Raw genomic sequence first — 12,097 nt, 5'->3', positions numbered from 1 at the left:
TCTCTGATTTTGGTTTTTCATTGTTTTGCAGGCAGTGTGTTCTTACCATATGCAGCCATTAGCAAATAGTCTTCAGCTGGCCCATCTTAGACTAGCACTGGCTGTCATATGCACTGTATTTTTTATTTTACTTAGCATAACTGGAGTTCTGTCACACATCCAATTCAGAGGTAAGTTAAAAAAAGTGCATGTTGCTTGGCTGTTTGAATACTTTTCTTTTGTGGAACATCTAGAATTTTTGGCTTGTTGTCACATAATGTTATTTTTGTCCATTGACTTCCTGGTTACAGTAGTTTTCGTATTTGTTTAATAGGTAATATTTAATTTTTCTTTCTTGTGGGTCACACTCACTGCTCCAATTCATAAATATTTTGTAATACATATGGAATCACTAACACTGTTAAGAACATAATGCTCCTAAGTCTCTGTGCACTTTACCAACTCCACTAATCACTACTAGTGCCCTATGTTGACTCGAAATGATTCCTCCCTTCTGTTAAGTGAGCATACAAACAGTGCTTATCAGAAAGTTAGTGACACTACAACACATTTTCTAAATCGTACTCATGAGGGCCATATGGAATCTTCTCATCAACACTGGGTACTACAGTGTTCTTACTCCTTCTAGAATTTAATCTTGCTCACCCTCCCCACTCCCCCTTCCGAACCCCACCCTATCAAGTCACCTTTACAACCCTTCATACTGTGAGTGTTCTCTTACTGGACTTCAAAATACTGTGTCCAGGACTTAAAAATACTGTGTCCACATTAAGTGGGTAACCACTTGAACAATCAACCTTAGTATGAATCTAACTTTAGTAGCATTCAGTATGTGCACCTCATGTGTTTGTATGCTTATAGGTTTTGTATGAAAGTTTCGACAATCATCTGCAGTGAGCCATGTATCCACAATTAAGGTTATTCATGTATCATTAAATGATCTGAAGTAGACAGGATTCTGATTTGGCGCTGTTCAAAACAGAAATCAGTATAATGCTCAGGAATGCTTAAGACCAAAGATTGAAAATTATGTGGTTGCATCAGACAGAAAATAAAATAAATTATGATCATTTGCAATCATAAAGATTTTGGCATTATAGCTTTTGTTTGAACATCTCCAGTGCTCTTCTTCAGTAGTTATTACAAAGTAAAACACCATCTAAGAGCCCTCAGCTCCTCTACATTCCAGGAGTTTGGACAGGGGGATTAGTGGATCTTCCTTAACATTTTCTGCCCATAAATTTCATATCTATAAAATGCTAATATTACTAGAGCTTGCTTGACTGACACCAAAATGAGGATGCTTATGTTTTATCTTTTTTTGTATCACAAACATTCGCTAATTTTTTTCTTACTTGTGAGGTAAACATGTTGATCACAGAGCACAAAATATGTTCATCCCATTTCCCTTGAGCCTTAGATGTGTGTTTACGTATCTGTGATGTAGCAATCAGTTTTCCTTTCAACTACACCATGTGAACACACACACACACACACACACACACACACACACACACACTTGCACTTTTTTCCCTCCATTACAAACAAATTGAAAATTCCATTATGCTTCCCAAGATACATCCTGTCAACCAATCGCTTCATTCAGCCAAGTTGTGCAATAAATATATTTTCCTCCCATCTGATCTACTGCATTCTTATGTAGCAACACAATTAAAAAGCTTTTGTTCTTTTCTATGCCTATAAATGTTCATTTGGTTTCCAATCAGAACTCTGAACATGCCATTCTGTGTGCAGCCTATCTTTTGTCAGAAATAATTGTTGTACAAGCCATGCATTATGGATGAGTAAGCTACTGTGTTTGACATACAAGTATATTCTTCAATGGTAAACAACAACAAAATTATTAGATTGTCCTTGTGAACCTCTACTGTGGCATTGGTACACAGAATGGTGAGGAGGATGAACCTTTTGCTTGAGATAGAAAGGTACCCCGAGTTTCACCCTATTGTGAATTTCACCATAGACACTGTGCAAGGTATTGTGTTTACCAGGCACCTGCAGTCTTCCGTTGGAGTAGCATATCATATATTGTGTTCCACCACTGTGCAAAATGAATTTCATCCTTACATGGATTTTTTCCCATTATTCCACTGCAAAATTTGCAGTGCCTTGCATATTTAACAGTCTCAGTTTATTCAAAAGTGTACTATTGTGTTGCCAGTTTATTATGAAATTGCGAACAGTTGATCTGGATACATTTAACAGGACTGAAAACTTCTGTATTGATTCGTTGCATTAGTGGCTCCCAATTATTTAATTATGTTGGAGGCCCATAAGAACTGATGAATGACCCATTCAGTTTGTTAGCAATCACCTACCAAATGACATAAGTCACTTAGATCACTTGTCCCAAGCATAGCATCAGTTTCATCTCATTGCCCAAAGTGGATTTTTGAAAGCTTCCTGAGAGTTGTACTGACCACAATAATATTGTGAAAGGCTCTTATTTGGGCAGACCAATGCAATTTTTCTGTGCGCTATCACATGTTTATTCATTATCGTATAATACAGTGTTTGATTTACATTCTTAAAAACAATTACTAAACCTGCTATATGCAGACATTTTCTGCCATTAACTACAACTATTATAGAATTTGCTTTATATTATTCCGATATGTTAGACATTTGTGTAGCACCTCCCTTGAAAATCCTATATCATTGGTGATGGTGTTTTCATAATTTAGATTTGAATTTCAAAGGTTTTTTCCTATACTGTTAATCTAGAAGTAATTTGTTCATTTTTAACAGATGTTTCATCAGTCACAACTTGAAAATCCTAGTCCAATGTGTGTTACTTCATGGCAGACTTCTCAGAATAGATTTCTCAGAAACACCCTTTATGTTCCCTATAACGCACTCTGTCTTCTGAAGCTTGAAGCTCTCCTGGCATATGAAATTTTCAAATAACTTTGGGGAATGCAGCCAAATAGTGGTCTCAGCAACTGGTTGCTGGGAAAGTTACCTGATTGCATTGCCATTAAGTTACTTCAACACACTTTCTTATCAATATAGTTGTGTTCAATTTAAATGCTGAGCATTTAAAGCTCTGTATCATTCGTAAACAAGTAATATTTGCCAGAAGTGCTCAGAATGTAGTGTGTAGTAGAAGAGTTAGACTGTTTCCTACACACTGTATTCTTAACCATCTTCGAGAGTATTAAAATTTACACAGAGGCCTGAAGACTGGTTAAGATGTGTGTCTCTTAAAATGCATGGCAGTCACTTGCTCTTGGATCCACAAAGGAAAAGAAATATGAGCGCGACCTGTCTTCAGGCACATTTTCATGCATATTACTTCTACAGTGACTTGAGGTGACTGTAGATGGTTATTTCTTCTGAATGTTTTGTATAGGTGGACCACTTCGTGTTAGAGATTTATGGCTCAGATATACCTCTTGTACAATGTGCTACAGTTCTCTGAATAACGAAATTTTTCTGCTGGAATTTAGTACCTGTTTGGCAACAGGTACTCCTTATGGAGGTTCTGTATGTGATGAAGTTCTTTTTTTGGTTTTGGCAAAGAGCATGGTGCAGTCCTTGACCACTTGATAAACTTGTTTAGGTGTTCATTTGTTTTTTAATTTCTCTCTTCAGTTTTATTTTCCCACATAATATAAATACTTCTGTAACACAGGAATTATCAGCTGTCAGATGATCAGTTCCTTACTTTATGCCGCAAAAATTGGTCTTTTATGAAATACTACAGCCGGCCAAGACACTGCGGCCGGCCAAGACACAAGCAGCAACAGAGAAGTAACCAATTTTGTGACATTTTACGAGTTTCTAACCAGGAGCAAATTATATTGTTTCATCTGTATTCTTTGGTAGTTTAGTTTTTGGATTTGTGTGTGTTCTTGCATTTTTGTTTGTGTTGGAAAGTAAATTGATTCTGTGACTTTTACGAGTTCCTAACCAGTGTGCTAACCTGTGTGCTTTCGAAACTTAGGTTTTAAATCTCTGCGTGTTAATCTAATGTACTAGACACAGTTCTTGCATTTTTGTCAGTTATTACCATAGAGCTTTGTAGCATGTGTCGATACTCGTTTCTTTGTCTGTGCAGTGTAGTTTACCACAGTCTTTAGCGTAGAAAGGGACTGTGATTGCTTTGTGCAAATGTGAGCTGAATTGGTGACGCTTTTCTCTCAGCTCCAGACTGTGTTGGCTTTGGTTACACAGCTTGAGGCTACAGTGGGTAGGTATCACTGTTGTGGACTGACCTTGGGGACCCAATGGATGTCCAGCATGACCTATGAATCGACCAATAGGTCTGCACCAGTAGCCAGTCCAGTTGGTTGGTGGTGACTTCAATTTACCCTCGATATGTTGGTGACAATACACGTTTAGATCCGGAGGTACACATAAAACATCATCTGAAACTGTGCTAAATGCATTCTCTGAAAATTATGTCGAGCAATTAGTTCATGAGCCCAATCAGATAGGGAATGGTCATGACAACACAGTTGATCTTGTAGCAACAAATAATCCTGAGCTAATAACGAGCATCAAAACAGACACAGGGTTGTCATAGCAAGACTGAATATCGTAACTCCCAAATACTCTAAAACTGACCCCCATGGTACACAAAACAGGTCAGGACACTGCTGCAAAAGCAATGAAAATGCATGTCAAATTTAAACTAATCCAAAATCCCCAAGATCAGTGGTCTTTTACAGAAGCTCAAAATTTAGCACAAACTTCAAAGCAAAATGCTTATGATAATTTCCACTACAGAACTTTGTCTCGAAACCTGGCAGAAAGAGTGGTTGTTGTAAAGTATGCTAGCGGTAAGACACAATCAGTGTATTCTCTGTGTGATAGCAAAGAAAATACTATCAATGACAGTGCTGATAAAGCAGAGTTGCTAAACACAGCCTTCCAAAATTCTTTGACCAAAGACGACGAGGTAAATATTCAGAATTCAAACTGACAACTGTTGCCAATATGAGCAACTTAGAAGTAGATATCCTCAGAGTAGTGAAGCAACTTAAATCACTTAATAAAAGCACATCTTCCAGTCCAGATTAATAAAAGAAAGTCTTCCGGTCCAGATTGTATACTAGTTAGGTTCCTTTCAGAATATGTTGATACAATAGCTCCATACTTAACAATAATATACAATCACTCACTCAATGAAAGGTCAATACCCAAAGACTGCCCAGGTGAAATCAGTATTCAAAAAAAGCAGTAGGAGTAATCCACTAAATTACAGGCCCATATCATTAATGTCAATATGCAGCAGGATTTTGGAACACGTATTGCATTGCAACATTATAAATTACCTTGATCAGAACACACAGTCAACATGGATTTGCAAAACATAGTTCTTGTGAAACACAACTGGTTCTTTATGTACATGAAGTGTTGAGTGCTATTGACAAGGTATTCAAATTGATTCCGTATTTCTATATTTCCAGAAGGCTTTCGACAGTGTACCTCATATGCAGCTTGTAATCAAATTGCATGCTTATGGAATATCATCTCAGTGGTGCAACTGGACTTCTGATCCATGTCAGAGAGGTCATGGTTCGTAGTAATTGACAGGAAGTCATCGAATGAAACAGAAGCGATTTCTAGCATTCCCCAAGATAGTGATATAGACCTTTTGCTGTTCCTTATCTAGATAAATGATTAAAGAGACAATCTGAGCAGCAGTCTAAGGTTGTTTGTAGGTGATGGTGTCATTCACCACCTAGTAAAGCCACAAGAAGATCAAAACAAGTTGCAAAATGATTTAGAAAAGATATCTGTGTGGTGTGAATATTGGCAATTGACCCTAAATAATGAAAAGTGTGAGGTCAGCCACATGGATGCTAAAAGGAGTCTGTTTAACGTCACTTACATGATGAATCAGTCAAATACAAAGGCCATAAATTCAGCTGAATACCTAGGAATTACAGTTGCCAACAACTTAAATTGGAAAGAACACAGAGAGAATGTTGTGGGGAAGGCAAACCAAAGACTACATTTTTTTTGGCAGAACTCTTAGAAGATTCAGCAGATCTAATAAACAGACTGTCTACACTATGCTTGTTCGTCCTCTTTTGGAGTAGTGCTGTGTGGTGTGCGACCCTCATTAGATAGGGTTAACAGAGTACATTAAGAAAGTTCAAAGAAGAGCGGCACCTTTTGTGTTATGAGGAAATAGAGGAGATAGTGTCACGGACAGGATACAGGATTTGGGGTTGACGTTATTAAAACAAAGACATTTCTCTTTTTGGTGGGATCTTCTCACAATATTTCATTCACCAGCTTTCTCCTCTGAATGCAAAAACATTTTGTTGACACAAACCTACCTAGGGAGAAATAATCATCATAATAAGATGGGGAAATCGGAGCTCGCACAGAAAAAATATAGGTGTTTGTTTTTTCCGTGTGCTGTTTGAGAGTGGAATAATGGAGAATTGTTGTGAAGGTGATTCATAGAACCCTCTGCCAGCCATTAAGTGTGATTTGCAGAGTATACATGTAGAAATAAATGTTGGTTTAGATTGCAATAATAGAAATTCTTCTACAGAATAAGGAGTTGTCAAGGTGAAACATTTTCATTTTCCTTTCAAATTTTACTTTGCTGGCTGTCAGACATTTTATATCACTGGGTTAGTGATCAGAAATTTTGGTTGCAGCGTTGTTTACCCCTTTTTGTGCTAAAGACACCCTCAATGTGCAGTAATGAATGTCATTTTTCCTTGTGGTATTGTAACTAAGTGCCTCATTGTTCCTCTTGAACTGTTGTGGATTATTTACAACAAACTTCGTGAAAGAATAAACATACTGTGAAGCAGTAATCAGAATGCCCAACTCCTTAAACAGATGTCTACAAGGTGATCGTGGGTGAGCAGCACCACTGATTGTTCTAACAGCACATTTTTGCGCAATGAATACTTTCTTTCTTAAAGGTGAATTACTCCAGAATGTTATTCCTTATGACATTATTGAATGGAAATATGCGAAATTTCACAGTCAAAAATCTTTGAAAAGTCGCAGAAAATACCAAATGGCACCATTTTGTTATTTACTGTTTGTAAAATTTGGCAAGTGAATGTGTAAATGGTGTTCTCAGTAGAGCAGCTCTTCTGAAATGAAACCTGTGATTCACCGAGGATATTATTGTTGTTACTCAAATCACTTTCTCAAAAATTTTCGAAAATTGTGTCAGTGGTGAAACAGTTCAGTAGTTATTGACATCTCTACTATCACCTTTCTTATGATGGGGTTTACATTGCATATTTCAATCTGTCTAGATAGATGCATTGAGTTAGTGGTACATTATGTATTTTAGATAAAATTGAGCTTATTATAAGGGAACAAATCTTCAGTACTGTACTGGAAACACCATCAAATACATATGAGCTTTTATTGTTGAGAGGATATATATCTTTCTTAATTTCAGATGGAGAAGTTGGTACTTTTGGAACAAGTTCATGGTGAAATAACCCATTCATGTCAGAAAAAAATGACATTGTTTTCTAGTTTGTTCTCACATGTTAGATTTTCAATTTTTTTAAATTATGTTTATTGATGCTGCAGAAGTCACACCATGTTTTGTACCATTAGTAGTCACTGCAGACAGTCAGTCCACATGGAGATAAATGTAAATTTATAGGTAAAAATCAGTAAAGTAATTGTGAATACATAATTTACTGTGTTTAAATTTTCTTTTTACTAATTTACAATGTTTACATTTTTTCTTTGCCTGTCTCTTCATCAACACTGTTATCATGGTGGCAACTGGATATAAGTACAACACTTTTGCCTTTCCTAGGAATAAATGGTGCTAAAGTACAAGATTTTGGAAGGCAAATTTAATCCTCTTGGCTTTGCAAATCCAAGTGCAATTCCATTCCACAAACATCTATTAATAGAACAGTTAACTGGCTTGTACTTAGCAAAAAAATGTAACTAAGGAAAAGTAACACCACAACAATAAGAAACATCTTGAGAATAAAGTATAACATGGCTATAATAGCTTCCCTTTTACTGTGTCTCCTCAAGGCAACAGTGCAAATTGTACCAAACACCGCTGCTCACATGGGGCTGTCAGTCCACAGTTCTTGACAGTTCCACCACTGCTCCTTTAGTCAAAATGAAACAAAGGAGTAACATACTACCGCTGATAAGTGAAAGGTACTCGGGTCATGTGATTTCTGGGTCTGAAGAGATGAAAAGGAAAGGAATTTTTATACATCGGTGTGGAATGTCAGTCGGCGTGCAACTGTTGCAGGGTTTATGTCACATGGATATTAAGTGCGTGATACAGCAAGAGTTTTTCATAGAATCCACATGCAGGAGAACATGAACATGTTTTTACAGAACTTTATGTCAACATGTTGCTCTGCAATGTCTCCCAGTGCAAAATCACGTATCACACAAAACAGTCATTATGAAAACAAGTACATCTGTACAGCTGATATCTCCCCATAGATTATGGTTGTTCATGTGCTTTGAAGGCTAATGATTAAAAACAGAATGTTGTAGAGTCACCTTGCAGGGTAAACTCTCACAGTCACTATCTCCCAGCAGGAAAGGAATTCTAGTTATGTGTGCGTCCACAATCATATATGTATGATCTTACACCTTATGTGTATGATCTAAGTGTGAGAGAACAATAGTGGAAAGAACAAGATAAAAAAGCCTATTTAAAAGTTGTGAGGAAAGAGAAAAGAAGGAGAAGCAAAGCAGAGATTTAGTGGTAGTTAGTAGGTTATCAGTAGGCGTTCTAGATGTAGTGGATGTCACTGATATGATAAGGACTTCTGGTGATGTCGAGTTACACACTTAGACGACTTTTATTCAAATCACCCTCCCCCTTCCCGGGATAAGCGCCAGTAATTGATCGAGGCCATCCAGGGGAACTGCATCCTCTACTCCTCCTCCAATTTCTCCCTCCCCTCCACTCCCCTGCCCCTCTCCCCTGCCCCTCGCCCCTGCCCGTGCCCCTTCTTCTCCTTCTCCTCTCTCCTAGACGAATGAATTTGAAACATACCCTCCCCTTCTTCACCTTTTACAACTGAGGCACTTCATTGGGTGGTTTCACTCTGGAGGAGGGGGGCGTAGGTAGAGAATCAGGCTGTGTCTATTTGTTAATAACAAATTACATTAAGCCATGTAATTCAAGTTCTATATGTTAATAACAATTTAATATTACATCATTCAAAGTACCAGCAGAGACCTCACAGTGGCAAATATATAAGCCCACTCATTCTTCCCCAATTATCCATATTTGTCAGTGTGTTACGTATGTTTCCAGATCTTTTTTTTTATATTTTTCTAAAATTTTATGTATTTTATCCACTTAATGCGAGTTCCATCTCATTGTCACGTCAACATCACATTGCGTCATATTGACATCAAGTAATAGCAAAACTCTGATGCTTCCAACCAAAGATATTGTGTGTATAACAATCAGCACAGCACTACAAAAGACACATGTAGAGAGCATGACTTTGTTTCTATTTCAATTCTTGCTAGTTACCGGATGTTTTGCAAAATGTTAGTCTATCTGTGCAGCTAGGAAAATTGCATGTGTCCATCACCTCAGTGAGGTTAGCCTGGGGGGGAACACCTAGCAGAAATTTCATAACTTGATGTATGAGCTCTTGCAAAGCTTTCAGTGAGACAATTCCTTGTGTTCCTGCAACAGATATGGCGAATACACTATTCGTTTGTGAATATTTGTATGAGCTTCAAACAGGAGCAACATATCTTCAATTATCTATGTGGCTACTGTCTAGAGTGTACTTCCATCGACTTTTTATGGATATGAACTGCAATTGCTGTGTTCAGATCTGAGCTGAGTTTGTGGTCATTCGTGCACAGCTCCAGAAAGTGTTGGCTTTGATCATACAGCTTGAAGCTGTTGCCAGTGGACATCACCGTGTGCGGGAGGGGGGGGGGGGGGGGGTGTTAGGATCTGAGGTATGCCAAGTACTTCCCATGTGTCCCCTGATCTCTCCACTACTATGGCTGCGCTGGGTACCAATTTGCACTGAGGTTGACCCTTCACCCGTAGTCAAGTGGAAGGTCGTTCCGAGGTGTGGCAGGCAGCAAAAGACTTAGATGACTTTTATTCAAGGTCACCACATGATTTCCAGAAGAAGCCTTTTGGCTCACAAGGCCCGAGCATTCACAGAGGGTGGAATTACTGTTAGTTGGAAACTCCAATATTTGGCAGGTAATGGGGCCCATTAGGGATATGACCGCTTAAGAGGGGAAGGAATCCAGTGTGCACTCTGTGTACATATCGGGAGGGTCATTCCAGATGTGGAAAGGCTGCTTCTAAATACCATGATGAGCAAAGGGTGCAGCCAACTGCAGGTGGTGGCTAATGTAGATACTAAACATGTGCATTGCTTGGGACCTGAAGAGATTTTCTCTGGTTTTGGGCAGCTGGATGAAGTGGTAAAGAAGGCTAGTCTTGCTTGCAAGATGAAGGTGGAACTCACCATCTGTAGCATAGTCGACAGAACTGACTGTGGTCCTTTGGTACAGAGCAAAGTGGAGATTCTGAATCAGAGGTCCAGACAGTTCTGCAGCCATGTAGGCTGCAGATTCCTCAATTTGCACCATAGATTGCCGAGTTTCTGGGTTCTATTTAATAGGTCAGGTGTCCGATAGACTCAGGAACTGTTTATACAGGTAGTGAGGGCTGTGTTAAGGGGGCTACGAAGTTTCTTAGGGTAGAGGGGTATTGGAAAACAACAGAAAAGGGGTCAGTCTGAGAAGGTGCTGGGCAAACACAGTAAGGTATACCTAGCAACAATCAGTACCTTAATAGTAAATTGTCCTAGCTGTGTCGGAAAACAAACCAGAGCTCCAAGCACTAATAGGTAGTACTGAAGCTCAGACCATTAAAGATATGGAAAGCTGGCTATAACCAGACAAAAGTTGACTCTAAATTTTTGCAAAGGACTTAACTGTGGTCAGAAGAAGCCTTTTGGCCCACAAGGTCTGAGCGTTCATGGAGGGTGGAATTACTGTTAGTTGGAAACTCCAATATTAGTCAGTGTCAGAATTATTGTACCTTGTAGTGAAACTGAAGCAGATAGTTCCCATGAGTTAGTATGGGTAGAGGCTATACTTGGCAACTGGAATAAATTAATAACTTGTTCCTTTCACCAACTCCCTCAGTTGCTGAACAGTTCAAAAAAAACTTGAGTCTCATTTCAGGTAGGTACTCTACTCATACAATTACAGTTGGTGCTGACTTCAGTCTCCCCACAATACATTAGCAAAAATACATGTTTAAAATCAGTGGTAGGCATAAAATGTCATTGGAAATCATATTGCATATGTTGTCAGAAAATTATTTTGAGCAATTAGTTCAGGAGCCCCCTCACAGTGTAAACAGTTGCGAAAACATACTTGACCTCTTAGGAACAAATAATCCTGAGCAAATTGAGAGCATTATGACAGATAAAGGGTTAGTGACCACAAGATTGTCGTGGCGAGACTGAATACTATAACATCCATACCCACCAAAAATAAACACAAAATACATCCATTTTTTGAAAAAGCAGATAAAAATTTGCTTGATGCTTTTTGAACATACAGTCTCCACTCCTTCTAGTCCAACAATGTAAGCATAGACCAGATGTGGTTTAAAGTCAAAGAAATAGTACTGACAGAAGTCTAGAGATATGTGCCAAATAAGTTAATAAGAGATCATACTGATCCACCACGTTACACAGAATAGGTCAAAACACTGTTGCAGAAGCTACGATAAAAAGTATGCCAAATTTAAAAGAGCACATAACCCCCAAGATTGGCAAAGTTTTAGAGAAGCTTGAAATTTAGCACAAAATTCAATGCGAGATGCTTTTAATAGTTTTCACGATGATATCCTATCTTGAAATCTGACAGAAGACCCAAAGATATTCTGATCGTGTGTAAAGTACACAAGCAACAAGACACAATCAATACCTTCACTGCACAATATCAGTGGTGATGTTACTCATAACATTACCATTAAAGCAGAATTAATTAACACAGTTTTCCCAGTTCCTTCACCAGAGAAGACAAAGTAAATATTTCAGAATTGTAGCCGGCCCCGGTGGCCGAGTGGTTCTAGGCGCTACAG

General features: G+C 38.4%; 1 protein-coding gene across 2 annotated transcripts in view; it reads left to right on the top strand.

Moving 5' to 3' along the window:
- The window catches only part of LOC124722084 (DNA damage-regulated autophagy modulator protein 2), a 96,088-nt gene that overhangs the window by 49,536 nt on the left and 34,455 nt on the right, over window positions 1–12,097 (top strand). For both annotated transcript variants that reach the window (XM_047247278.1, XM_047247279.1), the window contains exon 5: window positions 32–170. In XM_047247278.1, coding sequence (XP_047103234.1) covers window positions 32–170 — 139 coding nt within the window. The remainder of the gene's footprint in view (window positions 1–31; window positions 171–12,097) is intronic.

This window comes from Schistocerca piceifrons, chromosome X (assembly GCF_021461385.2).
Source record: "Schistocerca piceifrons isolate TAMUIC-IGC-003096 chromosome X, iqSchPice1.1, whole genome shotgun sequence".
In the NCBI taxonomy this organism is placed as follows: Eukaryota; Metazoa; Arthropoda; class Insecta; order Orthoptera; family Acrididae; genus Schistocerca; species Schistocerca piceifrons.
Note: the sequence above shows the minus strand (reverse complement) of the source record. Positions and strands in the feature narration are given on the sequence as shown.